At 46.9% G+C, this 26,955-nt stretch overlaps 2 protein-coding genes across 2 annotated transcripts in view; one reads left to right on the top strand and one right to left on the bottom strand.

The window, feature by feature from the left end:
* The first annotated feature begins 547 nt into the window (after positions 1-547).
* st3gal8 (ST3 beta-galactoside alpha-2,3-sialyltransferase 8) lies at positions 548-8,555 on the top strand. The gene is made up of 8 exons (XM_068742459.1): positions 548-734; positions 1,915-2,038; positions 2,112-2,250; positions 5,985-6,178; positions 6,256-6,435; positions 7,494-7,539; positions 8,136-8,255; positions 8,355-8,555. Exons 1-8 carry the CDS (start codon positions 584-586, stop codon positions 8,520-8,522), a joined length of 1,122 nt encoding a protein of 373 aa, XP_068598560.1. The 5' UTR covers positions 548-583; the 3' UTR covers positions 8,523-8,555.
* A 4,743-nt stretch (positions 8,556-13,298) lies between these two features.
* fer1l4 (fer-1 like family member 4) overlaps positions 13,299-26,955 on the bottom strand; it is a 51,250-nt gene continuing 37,593 nt past the window's right edge. Inside the window, exons 36-49 of the mRNA XM_068742029.1 lie at positions 25,783-25,886; positions 24,239-24,373; positions 24,033-24,152; positions 20,198-20,325; positions 19,941-20,111; positions 18,467-18,621; positions 17,645-17,826; positions 17,467-17,552; positions 17,290-17,388; positions 16,288-16,405; positions 16,079-16,202; positions 15,095-15,399; positions 14,462-14,562; positions 13,299-14,018 (exon numbers count right to left, since the gene is read on the bottom strand). Coding sequence (XP_068598130.1) covers positions 13,838-14,018; positions 14,462-14,562; positions 15,095-15,399; positions 16,079-16,202; positions 16,288-16,405; positions 17,290-17,388; positions 17,467-17,552; positions 17,645-17,826; positions 18,467-18,621; positions 19,941-20,111; positions 20,198-20,325; positions 24,033-24,152; positions 24,239-24,373; positions 25,783-25,886 — 2,009 coding nt within the window. The 3' untranslated portion in view covers positions 13,299-13,837. The remainder of the gene's footprint in view (positions 14,019-14,461; positions 14,563-15,094; positions 15,400-16,078; positions 16,203-16,287; positions 16,406-17,289; positions 17,389-17,466; positions 17,553-17,644; positions 17,827-18,466; positions 18,622-19,940; positions 20,112-20,197; positions 20,326-24,032; positions 24,153-24,238; positions 24,374-25,782; positions 25,887-26,955) is intronic.

The following is a 26,955-nucleotide window of genomic DNA, read 5'->3' as shown; positions in this document are numbered from 1 at the left end:
TGAATTTGTAGATTTCATCCACTTCATAGAATGATTCTTGCTCTGATTAGCCGTCCGGCTCTTTTTCTCTCATGTCCGTCCTGATATTTTTGAGCAAAGTCTGTGTTTATTCTGGAAATGTCTTTGACTGTCTGTTGTTTGCTAACTTCTCATTACATATTAAGTCACATGCCATCATATGAGCTGCCTTAATGAGTAGCTGCCAGCAGCTTGTCTGCATGGTCTGCCTGACCCAACACTCGTCTGAGCAGCCAATCAAGCGTCTGGACTGGTTTCCATTCAAGTTAAACCAGTTTGCATTTAAGTGTTTTTACATGTTAAAAAAACTGTTAACTTTTAGAAAAGAAGAATACTTTTCACCAAATCAGTTAATTTGATGATGTCTTTGTGTCTTGCTGACTCAGGTGTGACCACAGATCCTGTCTCCAACAATCAGAACGCGATCGCACTCGGACCGGAATGAGATGGACTTCCAGCTGAGAGGAGCGATGACTGAAGAGGGGAGCATGTGCAGATGACAGTCTCAGATTCTTTGTGCGGCGTGCTGACTGACGGCTGCTGCCCACTCATCATCTATCCAGCCATGTTGTTGAGGAGGAACATGTGTGTTGCTGTAGTGATCGCTGTCATCCTCTTCCTCATGCTCGCTAGTCAGAGCATCCAAAGAAGGCATTTCCTGCCTCTGTCACTAGCCCTGCCCATCAGCCGGGCCACACCCACCAGCACGCAGACAAGTAAGGAGTTAATATCAACGGGTAAAAAATATCCACAAACAAGACATGCATCAAAACCTGTTTTTCAGAATTGTTGGCCATCATCTTTCCTGCAGAAGACATGGAGCATGAGGACCGACCGTAGGCTCCTGGCCCTGAAAATGCTTGGATGGATTTTTGATATTTGACAGATTCTGACCACCAGTCACAGTTGAAGCAGAGCCATTAGTCAGTTCCCCAAATCTGAGAATGGAAAGCCATTCCGAAAGTCGACCTGGTGAAAAAACCTCCTCAGAGGAGCCTTCAAAGGTCTTTATTGTAGTTTCAGACAAGACTTTTGTTTACAGTCAGTGTGAGCAGTGGAATCTGGGTCGATGGTCCTGTCTGAAATTTAAATAATTAGCAACAAGAAATAGTTGTTACGACGAGCGTAATGCACTGGCAGTGAGTACGTACTGTGTACAGTATAAAGTATGAAATATTTTGTTATAATGAATTTATCGATTCATTTTAATGTGCGCTTTAATCGCCTTTCGGGTGTTGCGCCCAGGTTTTCTATGGGCGAGAGGCGGGGCATAAACTGGAAGCGTCGCCAGCACATCATGGAGTAAAAAGTTGAAACTTTATTAACCAAAAAACAACAACTAAATAAAATACAATAAAAAAAAGAAATTCTAAACATTGTCCTTTGACCGGGTGTTTTTGGCCAAGTTGTCAATCAACAGGGGTTTCGTTTAACGACTAAATCGACGGGGCCTTCGGAATGTAACGCTGTCGTTAAGTGAGGGTCACCTGTACATATACATATATATACATATATATGTATATATATATATATATATTGTATATTTCATACTTTATATATATGTATATATAGTACTTTTGCAAATGACTACCTGTAACTGAACTAAATTAACTTTACCTGTAGTTAAAATCAGGGTGCTTTCACACTGCGCCGTTTGCTCCCTTTTAAACTGACCAGAGTTCCTTTCCTGCCCCGCGCCCCCAAACACACACCTAGCCCCACACCCGCAGGTTGGGGCTACCTGCTGCTACGAGCTGATGTCATCGGTGTAAAAGGGGCATTGGGGCATTAGTGGTAGTAGTCCTGTCGTGATGGTAGCTTCAGGCGTGTTTTTAGCGGTAGTCACGTTTTGACTGTGGTAGCTCCTACTGTGCATTGCGCTGCTTTTCTTTGCAGTGCTTGAACCCACGGTGCCTCCTGCTAATCTGAGCCCTGACCCTCCCAGCACCCCCCCTCCCCTCGACACCATCCAACCTGAAGCCAAGGAGGAGCTGGCAGAGGTCGCCCAGCATGGCATCAGGTAACCTGCGGTAGGAAGCATGCAGGAGAGGAGGATTCGCCGGCTCTGACTCGTTGTTGTCCTCCTCCTACAGGTCCTGTGGTTGTACCGAGTCCTGCGTTTCAGATGTGGGGAGCTCAGATTGGTTCAACCAGCGTTACGACCCCAAACAGCAGCCAGTCCTCCGACAGACCAACTACGACTTTGACCAGGATGCGCTCAGATGGTGGCTGGTGAGAGCAGACGATAACGTCACTGCCCTGTTAGGATCAGACAACATGAAGGTTTATTAGTGTGAGGTCTGAAATACCCCTTAAACGGGGCGGCCTCCTCCGCCTCCTCCTCCTACTCCTTCTGCTCCTACTCCGCCTCCTCCGCCTCCTCCTCCTCCTCCCTCTGCTCCTACTCCGCCTCCTCCTCCTCCTTCTTCTCCTCCTTCTTCTACTTCATTATTACTGTGAGTATCTAAAAGCCACATCATTCACTTTTGGATTAAAAGATTATAGGCCCGAATCGTATGATTTCATGTATAAATATAATTATTAAACTGCTATCATAACCTCAGTATTGATACTTTGCATTAACACATCAGTAAATTACCAATATATTTTTTCAAACTATAAATCAATACATTTCCAGAATTGCTTTTGTTTATTACATAGCTGATGATTGATCTTTCTCCATTCACTGGCAAAGTGAACTTGGATACAGAACGTGACTGGATGTGACATCATCCCATTGACGTATCAGTCGTGAGAATCGTGGAATCAGCTGCATGATGGCCACTCGATGTGTTTCAGTAAATAGCCAGAGCTGCTTTTCTGAAAATCTGTATGTTCAGGAAATTCAATATCTGAAAGTGGCTCCCCGAAAACTCAGCAGTCTGGCTGACTGTGTTTTACTGCGTTTATAGATTCAGTCCTGCTGCAGAAGCCATTAGCAGATTAAAGAGGGGCAGTAAGACGCAGGGGAAGAAAGGCTGCTTCCATCTGATGCTGTGTGTGTGAGCGTTACTATAGCAACCAGAGCTGCAGTTACACCAAAACTCTGAACCTCAGTGTGAGCGTTACTATAGCGACCAGAGCTGCAGTTACACCAAAACTCTGGAACCTCAGTGTGAGCGTTACTATAGCAACCAGAGCTGCAGTTACACCAAAACTCTGAACCTCAGTGTGAGCGTTACCATAGCAACCAGAGCTGCAGTTAAACCAAAACTCTGGAACTCAGTGTGAGCGTTACTATAGCAACCAGAGCTGCAGTTACACCAAAACTCTGGAACTCAGTGTGAGCGTTACTATAGCAACCAGAGCTGCAATTACACCAAAACTCTGAACCTCAGTGTGAGCGTTACTATAGCAACCAGAGCTGCAGTTACACCAAAACTCTGAACCTCAGTGTGAGCGTTACTATAGCGACCAGAGCTGCAGTTACACCAAAACTCTGGAACCTCAGTGTGAGCGTTACTATAGCAACCAGAGCTGCAGTTACACCAAAACTCTGAACCTCAGTGTGAGCGTTACCATAGCAACCAGAGCTGCAGTTAAACCAAAACTCTGGAACTCAGTGTGAGCGTTACTATAGCAACCAGAGCTGCAGTTACACCAAAACTCTGAACCTCAGTGTGAGCATTACTATAGCAACCAGAGCTGCAGTTAAACCAAAACTCTGGAACTCAGTGTGAGCGTTACTATAGCAACCAGAGCTGCAGTTACACCAAAACTCTGAACCTCAGTGTGAGCGTTACCATAGCAACCAGAGCTGCAGTTAAACCAAAACTCTGGAACTCAGTGTGAGCGTTACTATAGCAACCAGAGCTGCAGTTACACCAAAACTCTGGAACTCAGTGTGAGCGTTACTATAGCAACCAGAGCTGCAATTACACCAAAACTCTGAACCTCAGTGTGAGCGTTACTATAGCAACCAGAGCTGCAGTTACACCAAAACTCTGAAACTCAGTGTGAGCGTTACTATAGCAACCAGAGCTGCAATTACACCAAAACTCTGAACCTCAGTGTGAGCGTTACTATAGCAACCAGAGCTGCAGTTACACCAAAACTCTGGAACTCAGTGTGAGCGTTACTATAGCAACCAGAGCTGCAGTTACACCAAAACTCTGGAACCTCAGTGTGAGCGTTACTATAGCAACCAGAGCTGCAGTTACACCAAAACTCTGAAACTCAGTGTGAGCGTTACTATAGCAACCAGAGCTGCAGTTACACCAAAACTCTGAACCTCAGTGTGAGCGTTACTATAGCAACCAGAGCTGCATTTACACCAAAACTCTGAACCTCAGTGTGAGCGTTACTATAGCAACCAGAGCTGCAGTTACACCAAAACTCTGAACCTCAGTGTGAGCGTTACTATAGCAACCAGAGCTGCAGTTAAACCAAAACTCTGGAACTCAGTGTGAGCGTTACTATAGCAACCAGAGCTGCAGTTACACCAAAACTCTGGAACTCAGTGTGAGCGTTACTATAGCAACCAGAGCTGCAATTACACCAAAACTCTGAACCTCAGTGTGAGCGTTACTATAGCAACCAGAGCTGCAGTTACACCAAAACTCTGAAACTCAGTGTGAGCGTTACTATAGCAACCAGAGCTGCAATTACACCAAAACTCTGAACCTCAGTGTGAGCGTTACTATAGCAACCAGAGCTGCAGTTACACCAAAACTCTGGAACTCAGTGTGAGCGTTACTATAGCGACCAGAGCTGCAGTTACACCAAAACTCTGGAACCTCAGTGTGAGCGTTACTATAGCAACCAGAGCTGCAGTTACACCAAAACTCTGAAACTCAGTGTGAGCGTTACTATAGCAACCAGAGCTGCAGTTACACCAAAACTCTGGAACTCAGTGTGAGTGTTACTATAGCAACCAGAGCTGCAGTTACATCAAAACTCTGGAACTCAGTGTGAGCGTTACTATAGCAACCAGAGCTGCAGTTACACCAAAACTCTGGAACCTCAGTGTGAGCGTTACTATAGCAACCAGAGCTGCAGTTACACCAAAACTCTGGAACTCAGTGTGAGTGTTACTATAGCAACCAGAGCTGCAGTTACATCAAAACTCTGGAGCTCAGTGTGAGCGTTACTATAGCAACCAGAGCTGCAGTTACATCAAAACTCTGGAACTCAGTGTGAGCGTTACTATAGCAACCAGAGCTGCAGTTACACCAAAACTCTGGAACTCAGTGTGAGCGTTACTATAGCAACCAGAGCTGCAGTTACACCAAAACTCTGGAACTCAGTGTGAGTGTTACTATAGCAACCAGAGCTGCAATTACACCAAAACTCTGAAACTCAGTGTGAGCGTTACTATAGCAACCAGAGCTGCAGTTACACCAAAACTCTGGAACTCAGTGTGAGCGTTACTATAGCAACCAGAGCTGCAGTTACACCAAAACTCTGGAACCTCAGTGTGAGCGTTACTATAGCAACCAGAGCTGCAGTTACACCAAAACTCTGAAACTCCGTGTGAGCGTTACTATAGCAACCAGAGCTGCAGTTACACCAAAACTCTGGAACTCAGTGTGAGTGTTACTATAGCAACCAGAGCTGCAGTTACACCAAAACTCTGGAACCTCAGTGTGAGCGTTACTATAGCAACCAGAGCTGCAGTTACACCAAAACTCTGGAACTCAGTGTGAGCGTTACTATAGCAACCAGAGCTGCAGTTACACCAAAACTCTGAAACTCAGTGTGAGCGTTACTATAGCAACCAGAGCTGCAGTTACACCAAAACTCTGGAACCTCAGTGTGAGTGTTACTATAGCAACCAGAGCTGCAGTTACACCAAAACTCTGGAACCTCAGTGTGAGTGTTACTATAGCAACCAGAGCTGCAGTTACACCAAAACTCTGGAACCGCTGTTAGAGACTTCTTTTACTCTCTTGATGGAGCTCAAATAGAGCTCAATAATAAAAGGGAGACAGACACAATGCATTGCAATTTGCTCCGCCTCCCCACAGGGTCTTCAGCGATCGAGCAAAGACCAGACGCTAGAAGGGGTCATGTCAGAAATGTTCCAGGTCATTCCCTCTCCCACTGTGGACTTCAGACCCCTCCCCTCCCGTTGTCGTCGTTGTGCAGTGGTTGGCAACTCGGGTAAACTGCGACGGTCTGGAAATGGCCCCCTGATTGACGCCCATGACTCTGTAATTCGGTACGTGTGACCAAGGACACATTTGTTAACTCGTGAGTCTGAGGTGTCCTCATCTTCCTCACCGTTCTCATCAACAGAATGAACAAGGCAGTGACTGGAGGATTTGAGAAAGACGTTGGGAATCGGACGACGCATCACTTCCTTTACCCGGAGAGCGCAGTGGACATCGAGCGTGGGGTCAGCCTCGTGCTCCTGCCGTTCAAACTGAGAGATCTGGAGTGGCTGACCAGCGCACTGTCCACCGGCAATGTCAAAATGTAGGACACTGACTAACTACTGAGGAATGTAGATTAGGTTCTAAAGTCTCATAAACATACGTTAGTCCCCTTCATGAAGGGTATAACGCAGGATTTTAAACGGTTCTGTGAAAATAAAATAAAAACATTTTGTTGCATGTTCATTTCAGACCAGGCATGTGCAACGTCCGGCCCGCGAGCAACATTTGGCCCACGCTCAAATTTCCACCGGCCCAAAGCTAAACGCATGAATAACAGTCAGAGAGACGCAGCTTCTAGTTCTACTGTTTCATACAGTTTCAGGGTCGAGCTTTTGCTGTTTAGTTCAAAGGGACTGGAACCAGTGGCTTTACATCAAGTCAGCTCCGCCCCTTTGTTGCACCTGAACATTTTAACACTAGAAGCGCTGGGACGTTTTCATAAAGTAACTGTTTAAATAAAAACTACAAGCCTCTCATCACACAACCTTTCCTCAATTTGTTTCTAGTGTGTTTTCTGAAGCCTTTCAGGGTTAGGGTTATAAAGATAAAACACACAATATTTCTGAGCATTTATACCTTGAAACGCCGCCGTGCATGTGTGTGTGTCTTGCATTTCTGATTACCCTCGCCGAAGAGGCGTTTGTTTGTCTGTTTGTCTGTTTGTTTGTCTGTCCGAGCGCATAACTCAAAAACTAGTAACCCAATCGACTTGAAATTTTTACACAAGCAAGGTTCTGTCCGTGGCTCGGTCCTCCCCGAGAATGGCGTTGATCCGGATCTGGATCCAGATTCTAGAATTATTTTTACATCTGGAATTGTGCCTGTGCTGTAAACTGCCACTTTAAGAGGGAGGGACACGAATGGCATGATGGGAAAAAGAGTCCAGAAGGAGTCTTGTAGTACGTTCCGGAGCAGCAAGCTAGAGCAGGTTTGGCCCCTCTGATCCGGAAGCCCTGTTTACTGTCTCACAAGATCCAATAGTCTTTTGGAGGCGGGGTCTGCAGTCTCTGATTGTCTTTCTTGTTACTGATAGAATATTTCTACTCCAACATGCAGACCTTGTTCCAACCAGTATTTTTGTTCTCTGTCTGTTTTCAGGACCTACATGAGAGTTAAAGACCGAGTGGAGGCTGATAGAGACAAGGTGAGCATCATTCTGCTCTCTAAACCATCGCCCTCACCTGAGCTGAGAAAGAAGGCATCAGTGGAAGCCGCTCATTCAGCCATCCTCAGGCAGTGTTTGATCATCTCCATCCCATGACTCCTCGGAGGGATTCCACTTTCAGCCATTCTGATTCTCATCAATGCCGAGTTTAATTTATGCAATTACTGAATAGCTTGTAATTTGATGGCAAATTAAAGAAGCACAATATTTATGATTTAATACAACTAAGGATTCACAGCGCTCTGCTGTGTATCGTGAAACCATAGTAATGGTAGTAATAATAAAGTAATTATAGTATTTATAGTAATAAAGGCAGAAATGAATAGCGAGCTCATGACTGAATTTTGAGTATTGGTTATTATGGGATGCACTCTGTGAACATCACAATCTTATTTCTACAGAAGCTATTTCGAGATGGATGTTGATTTTATTTTTTCTTTCGGATCTTGCATCAAACGCTAGTACCTAAAGAGTATACTTGTACGATTATACTTTTTTGTTTCTCTGCGCAGGGTAAATACAGGAAGTTGTTTCTGCAGGTTTAAACGTGGTAACAGTCTCCGTGTTCCGTGTAGGTTCTCGTGGTGAACCCAGTGTTCTTCAAGTATGTTAATGACCGGTGGACCGAGCGGCATGGCCGCTACCCCTCCACCGGCATGCTTGCCATCATCTTTGCTCTGCACACCTGTGACCAGGTAGGAGAAAAGGGGGTGGAGTCTGTGACCTCCAGTCAAGTCCCAGGTCCCATTCAGTTGTTCCAGCATGTCATGTTCTCCACTCCTGTCTGTGTCCAGGTGTCAGTGTTCGGTTATGGCGCTGACCAGCAGGGGAACTGGCATCACTATTGGGAAGAGAATCGTTACGCTGGAGCTTTTAGAAAGACGGGGGTCCACAGTGCCGAGTTTGAAACACAGATCATCACCAGGCTGGCCAAGGAGGGCAAAGTCAGCCTGCATCTGTGACCCCCCCGTGACCGCCGTCCCACAGACTGATGGAGCCATCTCCAGGTAGGCCGACTGGCCAGTAGATGCTCCACTCAACAAGGGACCAACGCCCAACCGTCTCCTAGCAACCAGGCGCTGGCTCGCTCAGCTGTCCTCTGGCACACAACGACAGACACAAAACGGGGAGGAATCAGGCTTCAGCCATAACATCTGGACACGCCCTGTGTATTACCACGGTGGTTTCTGATGCTGCCCGGGGTTAGGGTCCCCCAAAAGGACGCCCTGTGTATTACCACGGTGGTTTCTGACGCTGCCCGGGGTGAGCGTCCCCCAAAAGGACGCCCTGTGTATTACCACGGTGGTTTCTGACGCTCCCCGGGGTTAGGGTCCCCCAAAAGGACGCCCTGTGTATTACCACGGTGGTTTCTGACGCTGCCCGGGGTGAGGGTCCCCCAAAAGGACGCCCTGTGTATTACCACGGTGGTTTCTGACGCTGCCCGGGGTGAGGGTCCCCCAAAAGGACGCCCTGTGTATTACCACGGTGGTTTCTGACGCTGCCCGGGGTGAGGGTCCCCCAAAAGGACGCCCTGTGTATTACCACGGGGGTTTCTGACGCTGCCCGGGGTGAGGGTCCCCCAAAAGGACGCCCTGTGTATTACCACGGTGGTTTCTGACGCTGCCCGGGGTTAGGGTCCCCCAAAAGGACGCCCTGTGTATTACCACGGTGGTTTCTGACGCTGCCCGGGGTGAGGGTCCCCCAAAAGGACGCCCTGTGTATTACCACGGTGGTTTCTGACGCTGCCCGGGGTGAGGGTCCCCCAAATGGACGCCCTGTGTATTACCACGGTGGTTTCTGACGCTGCCCGGGGTTAGGGTCCCCCAAAAGGACGCCCTGTGTATTACCACGGTGGTTTCTGACGCTGCCCGGGGTGAGGGTCCCCCAAATGGACGCCCTGTGTATTACCACGGTGGTTTCATTGTGCTCCTGCCATCTGACTGCCGGGGTCGCCCCACTCCCAGGGGGTAACAACCACACATCGATTTCTGTTTGATTGGATTTCATGGATAACCTTTTTGTTTTTTCTTTTTTTAATCAAAGCACTTTGTCTTAATGAAGAAAATTTGTTGTTGTTGTTTTTATATATATGTATAAATTGTAATCTACAAAAACAGAAACCGACTGCATCCTAAAGCAAATCGTCTTCATTCTGCACGCCTGGAACCGTGTCTTCGTTTGGTCCGTGTCCATTCAGCGGTCTGCGTCCTCTGTCCTCTGTCCACATCATGAATGTATTTCTTTGTTTCAATATGGTTTTCAGTCATTGCTAACGTAAATGGAAAACATTTAACGTCGTCATTGTGTTCTCACCCACACACTGATGGAAGGTCAGGTGAGGTCGATCCTGAGTACTCTTCAGCTTCCTCCGTATTCACTAAGAACATCCCAGCTTTAAAGAGGCGGGTCCCCCTACTCCAATGACACAAAGTTATCCAACACTATTTGACATCACTTTTATTCTATCATCTTATTTCACCATTTAACTCTTAAACGGCGTAGCTCGAACATTCAAGTAATACATAAAGTACTTTTTTCACTTTGGACTTGGACTAGTACAACAGGAAATATTAAATATGAATATTTATAATAAAATGAACAGCAGCTCAATCGGCAGGTTTTTATCATCCACTTCAGAATACTTCTACACCGCAGACGTACTCACGGGACTCGCTTCAAGCTGCTTCCTGTTTAGCAGCATTCAAACATTAGCGTCACAGGAAGTGATGTCATGCTGCACGCGTTACCATCTCTGTCTGTAGCAGAGAGGTCTCACTCTGTTCCACAGTGTAACTCCAGATCTGATTAAAAGTAATGACAATAACGATCCATATATATCCGAGTCCTGATCGGGAACTAACGCCCGATTCCGATCGAGTCTGAAAGCTCGTGATCGGACCCGATCCCTAATGGAGTCTAACCTTCAGACATATTTTCAAATGTATTCAATCTTAATATTGAAGGCAAAACTATTTATCACAATTCCTGTGTAAAGCTAGCAGAGATCAAATGTGTAGTTTATGATCTATGCCCCTACAAAATAAATGTAATATAATAATAAATAATCCTCAAATCAGGCATTGTGGATTATTATCTGACTCTGCTGTTTTGATGTGATAAAAGTCCCCACCCACTTCACCAAACGGTCAGCCACGTCCCCGGTGGTGAGAGGAGTTGAGGATGCTCGGTCATCAGCGGTCGAGCTGCCCACTGAGCCGTGACTCCCTCCCCTCTCTGATGTCGTCTCACCGCTGGTTGCACCGGCCTTTAGTCGTGCTGCATCCACTGCATGCAGTTGAATCTGAGTAGCAGAGTCTGGATATCAGGATGCAACGAGGGTAAGTGTGGTTGTCGGTGCGCGTCTCACTCCAGAGGCGTTGCTACGGCCTCCACCATCCAGCTCATGTCTGAGATGAGTTCTGTCACAGCTTGAGGCGGGCCTGTGTCCGTTCCACACTAACTCCCCCCGGTCTTCTCGGATCCACCTCCTGCAATCAGTTCATTCCTGTCATCACCTCACACACCACACCCTGCCAGATTGTTAGTGATGATCCCTACTTTCCAGCGTTCCAGACTGACCTCCGGTGTATTGACCCTGCCTGACTTGCCTGCTCCTTGAGATTTGTCTGCCTGCCTGTATGACCTTTGCCTGGAACTGTCTCTCTGCCTGCCCGGCTTTTGACCTTTGTCTGATCCCTGGAACTGTCTCTCTGCCTGCCCGGGTTATGACCTTTGTCTGATCCCTGGAACTGTCTCTCTGCCTGCCCGGTTCTTGACCTTTGTCTGATCCCTGGAACTGTCTCTCTGCCTGCCCGGTTTATGACCTTTGTCTGATCCCTAGAACTGTCTCTCTGCCTGCCCGGTTTATGACCTTTGTCTGATCCCTGGAACTGTCTCTGCCTGCCCGGTTCTTGACCTTTGTCTGATCCCTGGAACTGTCTCTGCGTGCCCGGTTTATGACCTTTGTCTGATCCCTGGACCTGTCTCTCTGCCTGCCCGGTTTATGACCTTTGTCTGATCCCTGGAACTGTCTCTGCCTGCCCGGTTTATGACCTTTGTCTGATCCCTGGAACTGTCTCTGCGTGCCCGGTTTATGACCTTTGTCTGATCCCTGGAACTGTCTCTCTGCCTGCCTGGGTTATGACCTTTGTCTGATCCCTGGAACTGTCTCTCTGCCTGCCCGGTTCTTGACCTTTGTCTGATCCCTGGAACTGTCTCTCTGCCTGCCCGGTTCTTGACCTTTGTCTGATCCCTGGAACTGTCTCTCTGCCTGCCCGGGTTATGACCTTTGTTTGATCCCTAGAACTGTCTCTCTGCCTGCCCGGTTTTTGACCTTTGTCTGATCCCTGGACCTGTCTCTCTGCCTGCCCGGGTTATGACCTTTGTCTGATCCCTAGAACTGTCTCTCTGCCTGCCCGGTTTTTGACCTTTGTCTGATCCCTAGAACTGTCTCTCTGCCTGCCCGGTTTTTGACCTTTGTCTGATCCCTGGACCTGTCTCTCTGCCTGCCCGGTTTTTGACCTTTGTCTGATCCCTGGAACTGTCTCTCTGCCTGCCCGGTTTATGACCTTTGTCTGATCCCTGGAACTGTCTCTCTGCCTGCCCGGTTTTTGACCTTTGTCTGATCCCTGGAACTGTCTCTCTGCCTGCCCGGTTCTTGACCTTTGTCTGATCCCTGGAACTGTCTCTCTGCCTGCCCGGTTCTTGACCTTTGTCTGATCCCTGGAACTGTCTCTCTGCCTGCCCGGTTCTTGACCTTTGTCTGATCCCTGGAACTGTCTCTCTGCCTGCCCGGTTCTTGACCTTTGTCTGATCCCTGGAACTGTCTCTCTGCCTGCCCGGTTCTTGACCTTTGTCTGATCCCTGGAACTGTCTCTCTGCCTGCCCGGTTCTTGACCTTTGTCTGATCCCTGGAACTGTCTCTCTGCCTGCCCCTGCCCTGCTTTGCCTGCTGATCTGGACTGACTCCCTGGTAACTGGAAATAAAGCTCTGTTGTTGGATTCCCACTCTACTGTCGTGAATCTGGGTTCTTACCGGCCTTGGTCTGTGACAAGTTCAGAAGACTTCCGTGTTTTCATGCAGCGGCTTGCTGATGTGTAACTACTAATGAAATCAAGTCAACATCGCGCTCTCATCGCAGGGCTTTGCGTTTGTTTGTTAATGTCATCGGAGTCTCGTTGTAAAGGTAGACTTTGACCGATTTAAATTGATGTATGACCGACCATGGACTGAAATGTTTTGGGCGGTACAGGATAAGGAAAACCTTTTACCGATCTCAGTGTGACGTAAAGAGCAGAGTCGACTGTTTCGTGTCAGAGACGCCAGTCTAAGGTTGATTCCAACGTGTTGATAGTTCTGAGCAGCCACATTGGAAAATGGTGTGAGACAGCCTCGCACTGACGCCGCCATGAAGGTTCCAGACGCTGCTGGACCGCCGTCATGAAGGTTCCAGACGCTGCTGGACCGCCCCCATGAAGGTTCCAGACCAGACATGGGCAAACCACGGCCCGTTATGCTTTTCAATACGGCCCGCCGAACTGTCCAATTACCAAAAAATTCAAAATCCTAACTTTCATTTTGTCCCTGCAATACCCGTGTTTCACCAGCAGATGGCGCACTGACAACCGGTGGCGTGTAGCGAATTACTCTTTGCTCTCGTTTCGTTTTCCCCGTTGCTCTCTGACCCCGTCTGTAGAAATGAGCGGACCAAAGAAAAGCAAAGTAGACGGTGAGGGCCGAGTGTTTAATAAAGAGCAGACAACAAGATATTTCTTCACTGAAATCCGATCTATGGCTGCATGTCTGATATGCCAAGAAGCCGTTGTGGTTTTTAAAGAATATAATATCAGCCGGCACTTTGCCACGAAGCAAGCAAACTACGCTAGCAATATATACAAGCCATACTGCAGTTAATAATAATAATAATACATTTTATTTATATAGCGCTTTTCTAAAAACTCAAAGTCGCTTTACATGTGTACATAAAATAAAAACAGCAAATCAATACAGACAATAAAAGATAATAAAATAAAAGATACAAGTTATAGGAGTCCGTGGTGAAGCATGAATCCATCTTTAACACGGATTCCTGATTATTGCTCCCACAAATGAGGATACTGAGACGTAATCAATATGAACATATTGACTCGTTAAGGTTTTGTTGATTAGTTCTATTTTATGATTTCTATAGAAACAAAGTCCGTGTTGAACTGGATCCGTTCAGGATACGCTGAGTCAGTGCCATCCAGACAAGGTGATGGAGACTCCCTGCAGGTTTCATCCACTGACCAAGAGAGCGGAGATTTGAGAGGGCAGCGAGTAGACGATGAGGGCGAGGAAGAGCAGGAGGATGGTCAGGACCACGAGAGCGATGATGTACTTCCTGAACTTCTTCCAGATGAGGAAGAAGAAAGTCTTCATCGGGTTGACAAACCAGGCAAAGCTTGTGGTGGGACGACTAAAGGGACAAAAGTCGATCGTTTACACTCACTTGTTGGGAAATAGTCAGGTCTTTTATTGTACTATGCTCGTGTAGGATAATTAAATAAATTTACCGGTAAATAAAAATACATCAGGGCAGAATAAAAGGAGCGTACACCTGCTGCAGGCGACGTATCAAACAGCCTGGTAACAGTGGAGCTTATCTAATTATAGATTACGGTCAGTTAAGTTTAGGAAAACGACCCTTTGCATGCAGTAATGAACTTTAGCCTGGAACGGTTACGCTGACAAAGAGAGTTTAAAAAAGTTAAGCTAAGACGAGTTCAACCGTTGAAATCACTCGTAATGTGCTTCAACTATAAGACGTGGGACCATGTCCCATACAAATACACGCTCAAAGGTTTATCTTCAGCTGTGTGCGTGTGTGTGCGTGTGTGTGTGTGTGTGTGTGTGTCATACTTTGGTCTTTCCAGAGGCTCTGGCTCTTTTCGAGCTTGCCCAACTGGGTTGGCTTCTGCATGCTCCAATGTGACCAGCTGAAGCTCTGCCTCTACCTTCCCCTTCACGCACACACACGCACACGCACACACACACAAACAATTTCAATAATTTCATCCTGACTAATCAGACAACTCATAAAATGGAAACAGCATTTCTGCAGCCAGAGCTTCAATCTAGAGTGGGCCGGCTCTCCACAGCTGTTGAATCGCAGCGGCCAACCAATGGTTGCCACATCTCGCCTTTTACTGGCAACTTTGGCACTAAAGTATTAGTACTGTGTATTTTAGTAAACTTTTCTAAACTTCTTTTTGTCTGCATGGGTTCTCTCCGGGTTCTCCCTGTGTCTGCGTGGGTTCTCTCCGGGTTCTCCCCGTGTCTGCATGGGTTCTCTCCGGGTTCTCCGGATTCCTACCACCACCAAAAACATGCAGTCTAGGTTGATTGGTTCCACTAAATTGTCCGTAGGTGTGTGTGTGTGGCTGTGCGATGACGTGGCGGCTTGTCCAGGGTGTGCCCCGCCTCCCGCCCATAGGCTCCAGTAGATCCTGTCATTAAGCGGTTAAGGAAATGAATGAATGAATGTTTTCGTACCATGAGCAGGAACGTGTTGCCACTGTTGTCAGTGTACTGCAAGTCCTCAGGTTTCATGTTGCTCCTTTTGTCCTTCTTCTTCTTCTTCTTCTTCTTTCCCTTTTTCATGGCCTCCTGTCTCTCTTTCTCCTCCTTCTCAAAGTCCTCGGCCGTCTTCAAGCGGGTCAGCGGCCACCAACCCTTCATCTTCTTGGCGCGGAAGATGGAAAATCGAGGGCCGGCCCGCTCCTTGGCCATCGCGATCGTACATTTGCTGGCAGACTTCGCTGCTCTCACCATGTCGCTGAGATTTAACTCTATGGATCCTGAAGGACGAGAAACAGATGTTGCTCAGGAAGTTTGGATCATGTTCGCGTTTGCTCTGGATTGTAGTGGGGTTGCAATGAGGCGTAGCTGCTGTACTCTCTCTCTCTCTCGCTCTCTCCATCCACCATGAGCCGAGGTTCTGTCCAAGGTTTCTGCCTGTTAAAGGGAAGTCTCCGAAGTTCTTGTTCTTGTGGGTCAAGTTGGGTTCTGTCTTTCCCTGCTAATCCTGTAAAGTGCCTTGAGATGACTTCCTGTTGTGATCTGGCGCTATATAAATAAAACTGAATTGAATTGAGGTATCCCATAATGCACCCTGACCCTCGATTAAGAAACATGCATAAAGCAACATTTAAATTTAAAATTTTCAAAAATTGTCCAGATAAATGATAAAATCCATGTTTGAAGGTATCTGAGTAAATTCTCAACTAAAGCAAACAACCAAATGCACAAATGTCAAATAATTGCCCGTGTTTCATAGTCTCTCGTTTAAATGACAACAAGACTGAGATTGTCTGTAATTTTACATTAGTTTACATCAACGGTAAACTGAAACAGAAGCAGACGAAATTTAGAGGAGCTTCTCAATAAAATATTACTAAATAAATGTCAGCACGTTTCAGTAAAATTAAATATGTGAAAAAATGTGACATCTAATTGTCCTATCCGTCTGTCTCTCACCAAGGAAGTCGTTGGACAAGATGCGATCGTAGTCCCAGACCTGCAGTGACAGAACGCCTGGCTGTCGAAACTCAGACTGCTCCAGAGAGAAGAAGGACTCCTTCCTCTTGTACACCACCTCTTTCTACAGAATGGAGGGGCAACTATTAGGAGCAGCAACAGATACGCTGTCAAACCGGGATGTCCTACAGTACGGTGCGGGTCTGTACCTCAGTAGGAAGGTAGTCAAAGCGGAACACAAATCTCCAGTTAAAGTTTCCTTCTCCAGTCAGAGAGTTGAAATGGACGTCAGTCTCCTGTTTGTTTCCTTCCAGCCCTTTTATCCAGCTAAACAGAGAACAGAACCAACATGAACAGCAGACCTCCACCTTACACCAGGATAAGGCTCCTGCATTTATTTTAGCGATATTTTTAGATTCCTTAATCATGAAAACAAACCTTTAACCTTTATTGATATCATTATTAGTTTAGAAGTTATTCACAAGCAGCACCCTTCTAAATCTAGAGCGTTTGAAGATACAACAAATGCGTTTGTCCACTACTGATTCCACAGCGTCTTGGTGAAGGCAGCAGAAACAGAACCTCCTTGGTGGAGGGAATCAGAGAGACATTATTGAACGACAGAAACGACATTGTTTTGTCGTTAAAATTGACCCCTTTTTCAACTGGATCTGTTTCCTCAGGTATTAAAGACAGAACAAATCCGCTGATGCTCCGATGAGGATTCGACTCAGCTTTAAGACGACGCTTGTTCAAAATCAGAAATCAAGTGTACCCCCAATTTTTGAGAAATCTCGATAATATCCGGATCCAATCCAGATGAAATTCGGTGGTAAGATCGAGGACGTCAGTCTATTTGATCCAACCCTCTCTGCTTCCGGAGAGGTAAAGTAGGAAAGTATCTCTCTGACATCCACGGACACGGCTTCAGCGAGACAATGTTCTCATTTGGACAACTGGAGTCTTCAGCATTTTAAAAGTAGAAAGATCTGAGACGTGATGCTCAGGACGGATGCCCTCCCTAAAGACTTGATTGCCTAAATGAAGATGTGGCTCATGAGTCTTAACCTTCGTGCTGATGTGTGAGCTATAGATCCGTTTATTGATACCTTTATTGAATATCTTCATTTTTCCAACGGTTGTATTTTCCACTGGATGGGTAGTTTTAATCCTCATTGGTCAGAAACTGATGAACAGATAAGTGCACGTACCCTTTCACATAGATGTCCGATGACGGTTCACCGGTGAATGGGTTGACATCATCCAGATAGACATCGTCCGTGTTCCAGATGATGACACGCAGCTCGTACCTGTCGTTCAAACACCCGAGGTTACTTACAGAGCATGTATTAGTTTCTGCTCTGTGATTCAGTGATTTATCAACCTACTGTTCAGGTAGGCGTGGCTTGATGTCAACAGGGGGCGGAGCATGGACATCAGTGGGAAACATGTCCAACCACATGTGTACGTAACCCTATCACACGCACGCACACACACACACACTGTTGATGCCAGTGGCAGCATAATGTCACTGCTGTTAGGAAAGTTAGTTCTTATTCTGGCTACCTGTGGCAGTCCAGGATTGTCCTGGTTCTGCAGGGACCGTATCTCCACATGCTCCGGAACCAGAGGAGCCGCCCCGTGAAGGAACTCATTCATCTCCCCCCAGCGGTGCAGCACACTCAGGGCTGCGTGTTCCTCCATCTCGGCCTGCTCCCCAGGAGACCTGTCGTTCTTCTTCAGTAGAGCTGTTAACAGCAATGGTGTCGTCATGGTGGGGGGACAGACGGGCAGGCAGACAGACAGGCAGACAGACGGGCAGGCAGGCAGACGGGCAGGCAGACAGACAGGCAGGCAGGCAGACGGGCAGGCAGACAGACAGGCAGACAGACAGATGGACAGGCAGGCAGGCAAACAGACAGACAGACAGGCAGGCAGACAGACGGACGGACAGGCAGACAGACAGGCAGACAGACAGATGGACAGGCAGGCAGACAGACAGGCAGGCAGGCAGGCAGACAGACGGACAGGCAGACAGACAGACAGACAGGCAGGCAGGCAGACAGGCAGGCAGACAGACAGGCAGGCAGACAGACAGACAGACGGGCAGGTAGACAGACAGGCAGGCAGGCAGGCAGGCAGGCAGGCAGACAGACGGACAGGCAGACAGACAGACAGACAGGCAGACAGACAGATGGACAGGCAGGCAGACAGACAGGCAGGCAGGCAGGCAGGCAGACGGGCAGGCAGACAGACAGACAGACAGACAGACAGGCAGACAGACAGGCAGACGGGCAGGCAGACAGACAGGCAGACAGACGGGCAGGCAGACAGACAGGCAGACAGACAGACAGGCAGGCAGACAGACAGGCAGGCAGACAGCCCTACCTTCAGGTACTGCATCAGGAGGAATCTTGAAGATTTTGTTCAGAACTTTGATCTCAGATGTTCGGTACTCTGGATTAAGGATGCCATGCTTTTTGCACAGATCAGCCAAGATGGTTGATGGCTTCTTTGCATCCCGCCACATATTGTATCCCTCACTGGAAGGAGTCAAGTATAAGTACAGGTAAACATTTAACATCGTTGTTTGGGAACGGACAAATATGGTCATTAAGCTGGTTCTAACGTCCAGGTAGTCGTCCATTACGACCTGTGTGACTTTCGATAGTTCGACTTTACGACCGCACTGGTCTGTGGGTTTTTTATCGGCTCGTGACGTGTGTGGTTACGACATACCGGGAGGCGAATCGAGTGCACCACAGCTTCTGCGGTCTCGCCCACGATGTCTACCGAGAGGACATTGTCTCTTTCTCCTCCTCACTTACAGAATCCTGGGCCGACTTATGACCGATCCCTCAGAACCGATTGTGGTCGTAAGGCGACGACTACATGTACTATTACGAGTAGTAGTTTCTAAAGTCCTCCGCGTTGAGAGGAGCCAGATGAGGAGGCTCGGGCCTCTATTCAGGATGCCTCCTGAACGCCTCCCTGGTGAGGTGTTCAGGGCACGTCCCACCGGGAGGAGACCACGGGGAAGACCCAGGACACGCTGGAGAGACTATGTCTCTCGGCTGGCCTGGGAACGCCTCGGGATCCCCCCGGAAGAGCTAGAGGAAGTGGCCGGGGAGAGGGAAGTCTGGGCTTCCTGCTTGGGCTGCTGCCCCCGCGACCCCCCCGGATAAGCGGAAGAAGATGGATGGAGTTTCTAAAATGTTTGAGTTCGAGTCTTGTTTTTTTTGTACTATCATACTGTAATTTATCACAGTACTAGTGCTTTATAATTTTGCCACTAGTATGAGCTCCTGTGGGTAGTAGTTTATTGATTTTACTATAATAGTTTACAATGACAAATAGTAACTTGTCATTGTTCTGATATAATATGGGTTTTAACATCAAAGTTATTGTTAGTTTTTGTCATATAATATTAGAATATTAGTTACATTTAACTAATATGTGTTTTGGCCTGGTTAGTGTGTTTTGGTAATATTACATTGCAGTTGAGATGGTTCTGTGCAGGAGAACTTGTACATATGTGTTGTACTTATGGCACGACAGTGGTTCTGGTTCTAACATGTGATACTGTTGTAACATGCCCGTTATTGTATGTGTGTTTGGTGCATGTATCACATGATTGGCACCAATATATTACTGATGTGAAATTATGATGTTGAAGTATTAATGCTAAGTTGTAGTTCTAGTATGAGTCTGTCTTTCTACAGAACCTTTTTTGTCCCAGTTCTAGTACTATTGCATTGTAATTCTGGTTGCAACAATTCGTCGTAGTTTTGAAACTAATATCTAGCACTAGTCCTAACATGTCATAGTTCTCAGTCTAGCATGATGTAATTGTGATACTCACATGTCATAGTAGAGAGCCAGACCACAACTGGGCCTGTGGCGACTGTAGAACCGGTTCTCCAGGTCAACACGGGTCTCACCTATGACATCATCAGACCCTACAAGATCATGGTCCATCACTCTGATAACCAACTCTGTTTCCAGTGGGAAAGACACTGTGAATTCGAACACCCTGGAGGACAGTGTCAGACAAGCAGAGTCAGACAGGCAGCAGTCAGAGAGTGTCGTCCTGCTACAGGTAGACAGAAAGGTACCGACTCTCCAAATGTCGGATTGAGCTGTTTAGGGATGTATCGGTCTTTGGTGTCCAGACTCTGCTGTCCAACGCGCAACACCAGATATGGGTCCGCTTTGCCATTCGGGTCTGTGGGAGCGAGATTTGTGGCCTGCAGGACAGAAGCAGAAAGACCATAAGCCAGGGGGGTCCAAACTGTTCCACAAAGGGCTGAGATGCTGCAGGTTGGAAGGTGCCCTCCATGGAAGAGTTTGGGCACCCGTCATAAGCATTGTGACGCAGTTTAGCCTCGAGCTGCTGCAGCGACATAATGAAGAGAAGAATGTGAATGTGAACGTTACGTCGGCGGAGGAAGTTTACAAGGATGCATTGTATAGTCTTATTGCCCCAGGAAGGAAGATCGTCTTTGGCATTCAGCTTTTGAGGTGGTCGGTCTGATTCTATGTACCAGAAGTTGATGAAGGGGGTGGGTTGGTGTTTTTCAAGATACTTCTCATCATCATTGTCTCTAAAACGTCCAGTTGAACCCCCACTTCAAAGATCCGTTTGTGTCTGTAACCCTCAGTCTGCTTCCCCAACACAACCCAGCAACCAGGATGGCATGAGAGACAACAGACTCAGAGAACATCCTCAGCATCGCTCTGCTTCTAAAAAAATTAATACAAATCATTTGAAACGTTTTACGGAAAGTTGGTCTCCTTTTATTAAATCATTAAATATAAATATTGAAATCTGATTCTGCCTGCTAGAGAAAGCCACCACTGATAATCCTGCTTACATATTTTGCCTCATCTGACTTATCTTGTTCTTGTTTTCATTTAGGAACCCGGTTTCTGTCTCCAGGACCGAGTGGACCTCAGAACTACATCACCTCCCAGCCATTCTAACTCAATCTTTGTTTCAGCTCTACTCTCCAGCTCCAGTGTTCTTCACACACAAGGATGGTTGATCTCTGGGGCTGTTGCATGTTTGGCTAACATTTTGGGGGCTGTTCCCGTGGCTCTGTGCGGGCGGCTCGGCCTCTCTGGTCTCTGCCGGGTGGCGCATGCCTCTCGGGTGACCTCCGGTGTTCCCCTGGGTTGCCGTGCCAGGGAGCTGGCCCCTGCGCTCGGGACGGCGCTGAGCTGGCGCGGTCTGTCACTCCTCTGCTGTTGCGGTCTGGCTCCGGTTGGTGACCTGGGCGCTCTCCTCCACTTTCACTTTCCCCGGCCCGCTGTGCCCCGTGCCGCTGCGCTGGCCTAGGTTTCGTCGGCTGTGTTGGTGTAAGTCGCCCCCGGGCCCTGGGCTGGTTCTTCTGCGTGTGGCTCTGGTGGGGCCATGGTGGTCGTTCTCGGGTTGCTGTGGCTGCTTGGGGTGATCTGGGGGCTCATGTTGCCGTTGTTGGGTCCGGGATGGCTGCCCCGTTCTTAGGTGGAGGTTTCACGCATGCCAGATCCACCACTCCAGCACCTATCAAAACTCGATCTGAGAGTTAACTCCGCCCACAGGTCTCTGAGTCAGTGGAGGTTGCTGGTTCAGTGTTTGTGGCTCTCACTATGCTCTCTCTCTTTTTCCTCAGATCTGAGTACTTGGTGATCCATACTTTCCTCTAGAGGCTGATGTGAACCTGGTGTATTGGGACAACTCTTGGTGATGATTGGATGGAAGGGGTAGAATTAAGGAGCACAAATAAATCCATTGCACTCTCCTCAGAACACTGTGTATTTGTCACTTTCTGTTTGTCCATGTTCCACTGTGGTGGACACAGTCCGCTACGGTGCAACGAAGAAATAAAACGTCATAAAAGATACCGGTAATATGCTAGCCTACCAAGAGGGCAGGTGATGGTCACAATCACACTACAAATGAATTGGATAAAACTCTAGCTGCTGTCACTCTTGAGCACAAATGCAGACAAACCTTAGAGTAAAATAAGAACATCCTCAGCATCGCCCGGCAGATGTTGAAGGACCTGAGCCTCCTCAGGAAATAGCCTTTCTTATAAAGGGCTTCTCTGTTCCAAGCCCAGTCCAGGTTATTGTCAATGAGGACCCCCAGATATTTATAGCCTTCCACTGAGTCCACGTTGGCCCCCTGGATGGAAACAGGGGTCATTGGAGACGTTGTCCTCCTGAGGTCCACCACCAGTTCTTTTGTCTTTGCCACATTGAGCTCCAGGTGATTCAGCTCACACCATAACCACAGCCCTGTACTCAGACTCCTCCCCTCTGCTGATATATCCAACTATGACTGAGTCGTCAGAGAACTTCTGAAGATGGCAGGACTCTGACTCATAGTTGAAGTCTGTTGTGTAGAGGGTGGAGAGGAAGGGAGAGAGAAGTTTGGATTCCAGCTTCCTCCTGTAGCTGTCCTTGCCCTCCCTGATTTTTAACGTCAGCTCCCCCTGAATGACACAACTCCTCCCTGTTGCCATCTTTGAACAATGTAGTACACAACCAAAGTAACTGGTTGTGTAACAAGTAACGGCTTGTTCCCGGTCCTTCGGTGACCGGCCTCTTCTTGCTCGGTGACAGGTTTCATTAGTACCGTATTTTTATGACCATAAGTTGCACCTAAAATCCTTTAATTTTCTCAAAACTTGACCGTGTGCCTTTTATGTGGTACGCCTTTTATGTGGTACGCCTTTTATGTGGCGCACGGCGCTCAAAAATCAGTCCAAATGTTTTAGTACGACTTTGGTAAACAACGAAGCCGCACCGCTAGAAGGATTGTTGTAGCGTTACGGCTGCTGTAGTCAAGACCCCCCCTGGAGTGATACGTACCGGTGCTGTCCTTCAACATAGTATTATAGTCAGGAGCCTCACGGAGTGACACGTACCGGTGCTGTCCTTCAACATAGTATTATAGTCAGGAGCCTCACGGAGTGATACGTACCGGTGCTGTCCTTCAACATAGTATTATAGTCAGGAGCCTCACGGAGTGATACGTACCGGTGCTGTCCTTCAACATAGTATTATAGTCAGGAGCCTCACGGAGTGATACGTACCGGTGCTGTCCTTCAACATAGTATTATAGTCAGGAGCCTCACGGAGTGATACGTACCGGTGCTGTCCTTCAACATAGTATTATAGTCAGGAGTCTCACGGAGTGATACGTACCGGTGCTGTCCTTCAACATAGTATTATAGTCAGGAGCCTCGCGGAGTGATACGTACCGGTGCTGTCCTTCAACATAGTATTATAGTCAGGAGCCTCACAGAGTGATACGTACCGGTGCTGTCCTTCAACATAGTATTATAGTCAGGAGCCTCGCGGAGTGATACGTACCGGTGCTGTCCTTCAACATAGTATTATAGTCAGGAGTCTCGCGGCGACACTACATACACTCAGCTCAGACACCACACCCTTACCAAATTGTTTAGTGATGATTCCTACTTTCCAGCATTCCAGACTGACCTCCCGTGTTTTTACCCTGCCTGATCCTTGGACTCTGTTATTTTGCCTGATCCTTTGGATCTGTCTGCCTGTTCATTTTGATTACCCGGTTTGTAAACTCTGCCTGATTTCTGTCTTATTGCCTGCCCCCATCTGGATTTGTTTGCTGTTTTGTACGGACTACCTGATATCGGAGAATAAAGCTCAGTTATTGGATTTCGCCTCTTCTGTCGCGCAATTGGGTTCTTACCTGCCTTGGTCCCTTGCAGTTCTATCCTCAACATTCTTCTACCGATAGTCCCTATCTCTCCTCTGGACATGTCCAAACCACCGTAGTCTGGTCTCTCTGACTCTCTTTTGAGGTGTTAAGTATAATAAAATATAATATTTGTATAATATTCTCTGCATGCCATCATAAATGCCCTCGCATTCTTTCGCATTCGCGTCTTAGGTTGCCGAACCCTGCTGTAGATGATAGATGTACCTTAATGATGTAGATTCTGACCAAGACTTTGATGGCAGAATTTTTGGGTATTCCTTTAGTGATCTGACATGTTGTGTCTTCAGTGTCTTCAGAATCAATTGGATAAACAAGGAAGGAACCCTGAGGATGGACAGTAAGGAATAATGAACATTTATCTGCAGAGTATGAGGCATAAAGTTAAGTATAGAGCGCTGCATTCATAATACCTTGTACTTTCCCATTATCCTCTCCTCTTCATCCTCTTCTTCATCCTCACCACTTGCTCTGCCTTTATATAGAGGGAAGATCTGTAGCCAGTCCTGAAACTGATTGAACTCTGACTCCAGATCACCTCCGTATAGCTGAACACAAGTAATCAAACAAGACTTTAAAAGTTACTGTCACTGTATATCTGTTCTATTTCACATAACGTCTCAGAAAATGATGTGAACAGGAAAGAGGGCCACTTGATCAGATCGAGGCCCCGAACAAGATTACTTTCTGACTAATTTTGTCTGGTCCTAATGTATAGCTGTTGTGTCAGGTCTCTGTGTCAGTGTTGTCCAGTAGTGAGACAGACTGAGTTGTGTGTCTTCACCACTTTATGTATTAACATCACTTGCACATTTTCACACTGGGTTTGACTGTCATCGTCACTGTGCATTGGAAAGAGCACCAGGAAATCAACCAATGCCTCATAGACAGTCAGGAACTCTGCATAGTGACTGAAAAAAATATTGCAGAATTGCATTGATTTATTGGCAGTAACTTTAGTCAATATGGAGGTGCTATTTATAGATTGTGTAGGTCAGGCATGGGCAAACCCAGGCCCGGGGGCCATATGCGGCCCGTTGGTCTTTTTAATCTGGCCCGCCAAACTTGTCCAAATTATATCATTAAATAAAATTGTATTATAATTAAACCTCATTCATTTGACCTTTTCCCTGTAATGCTACCTGTAAAAGGCCAAATCCTTTAATGCAATAGCTTTCATGTGTCATTTATATTAGCTCACAGAAATACTCCATCCATCTGTTCTTGGTCCGGCCCATTTGTCAAATTTTAGAACCTATTGTGGCCCGTGAGTCAAAATGTTTGCCCCCCCCCCTGGTGTAGGTTCTCAGTCATCAAGGTAAATCAGGTTGAGGTTAATTACAAAGAGCAAAAACAGAGGGTATAAGTATCTGGACTCTACCAGTCAGTTAGAACTGAAGAAGCCTCTTCGATGAGAGGTGAAGCATCAATCAATTTTGAACAAGACCAATCAAAGCTTCCGTTTTGCTCTCCGGGATATTTATAGATTGAATATTTACGAAAACTACATTACTTTCAGTTTAAAAAAATGAGTGAATATATCTACTTCTAGCAAAATGGCAACCTGAGGAGGACGTTTTGGTCTGAGACTGCTCTCTCTTTACTTGCATGAAGATTTTCCATGCACTTCTCCCCAACTTGGATCCTCCTACTTCGACCTGGATTTTATTTTTGTGTGACATTGTTTTTGGTTGAGTGATATTCATTTATTTTTTTTACACACTTCCTATTCAGAAAGGTTGCGATCCTGCTTCAGGTTTAAAATTATTTCACATCACATTTACTGAAGCCAAAGCAGTAAAGAACGAGTAAGGGAGGCTAAAATGCTCGTTTGAGCTACAGCAGTGGTCAGAATTGTCTTTGTCATCACTTTTGCCAGAGAGACATTCGCATTAAACTCCGATTTGGTGTTGTGATGCTGGCTTTGCCTCTACTGGCACTATTGGTGACCTCTCACCTTCAGTGTGGCAATCATCTTGCGTTTTGGAGGCTCAATCTCCACCACCACCGCATCTTCCTCCTCTTCATAGTCAATGTTTGCCATAGTAAGATTCCCTCCATCTTCAAAAAGGAAAGCAATCACAGCTGGGTTAATGTGAGAGTTCACTTTTTTTCTGTACCATGAGGTTCTGTGTTCCTGTTTTTCCCCTCTCTCACGGTGATTCTCTTTTCTATTGATTACAACATGTCGCACGGCTGCGGGCATCTCCCATTTCTCTCATTTATTTAGCTCCTGCTCTCTTGTCGCTACCTTGCCAGATTATGCTTTCGATCCCGTGTTCACAGTCTTGCCCATCTCTCATGTTCCTTTGTCTCCCCGTGTTTTTCCGTCAGCCCTCATCAACGTCAGTCTTGCCGCAATCTGCCAAGAATTTTGGTTGTTCGATACATACTTAGTCAGGTTGTGTTTTTGTGTTTCTCCATATGGTGCCAGTCCGCCCTTACCTTCATTTTTGGATTTTTAAGATGATTTGTTACGCTCGCCGAAGGGGATACAAGGTATTGCAATTGGGCGCGTTTGTTTGTATGGTTGTATGTCTGTCTGTTTGTTTGTTTGTTTGTTTGTTTGTTTGTTTGTCTGTCCGAGCGCATAACTCAAAAACTAGTAACCCAATCAACTTGAAATTTTTACACAAGCAAGGTTCTGTCCGTGGCTCGGTCCTCCCCGAGAATGGCATTGATCCGGATCTGGATCCAGATTCTAGAATTATTTTTACCCTCGCCGAAGGGGAGGCGAGGGTATTGCAATTGGGTGCGTTTGTATGTTTGTCTGTCTGTCTGTTTGTTTGTCTGTCCGAGCGCATAACTCAAAAACTAGTAACCCAATCGACTTGAAATTTTTACACAAGCAAGGTTCTGTCCGTGGCTCGGTCCTCCCCGAGAATGGCGTTGATCCGGATCTGGATCCAGATTCTAGAATTATTTTTACATCTGGAATTGTGCCTGTGCTGTAAACTGCCACTTTAAGAGGGATGGACACGAATGGCATGATGGGAAAAAGAGTCCAGAAGGAGTCTTGTAGTACATTCCGGAGCAGCAAGCTAGAGCAGGTTTGGCCCCTCTGATCCGGAAGCCCTGTTTACTGTCTCACAAGATACAATAGTCTACTGGAGGCGGGGTCTGCAATCTC

The sequence above is a fragment of the Brachionichthys hirsutus genome, chromosome 8 (assembly GCF_040956055.1).
Source record: "Brachionichthys hirsutus isolate HB-005 chromosome 8, CSIRO-AGI_Bhir_v1, whole genome shotgun sequence".
NCBI lineage: Eukaryota > Metazoa > Chordata > Actinopteri > Lophiiformes > Brachionichthyidae > Brachionichthys > Brachionichthys hirsutus.
The sequence above is the reverse complement of the archived record's forward strand: the minus strand, read 5'-3'. Positions and strand labels throughout refer to the sequence as shown.

Bases quoted from the DNA above. Each gene is read 5' to 3' on its own strand.
- st3gal8 (XM_068742459.1), top strand. From the start codon at position 584: ATGTTGTTGAGGAGGAACATGTGTGTTGCTGTAGTGATCGCTGTCATC. The intron at 735-1,914 runs GTAAGGAGTTAA...TTTTCTTTGCAG, and splicing joins ACCCACCAGCACGCAGACAA to TGCTTGAACCCACGGTGCCT. The intron at 2,039-2,111 runs GTAACCTGCGGT...CTCCTCCTACAG, and splicing joins GTCGCCCAGCATGGCATCAG to GTCCTGTGGTTGTACCGAGT.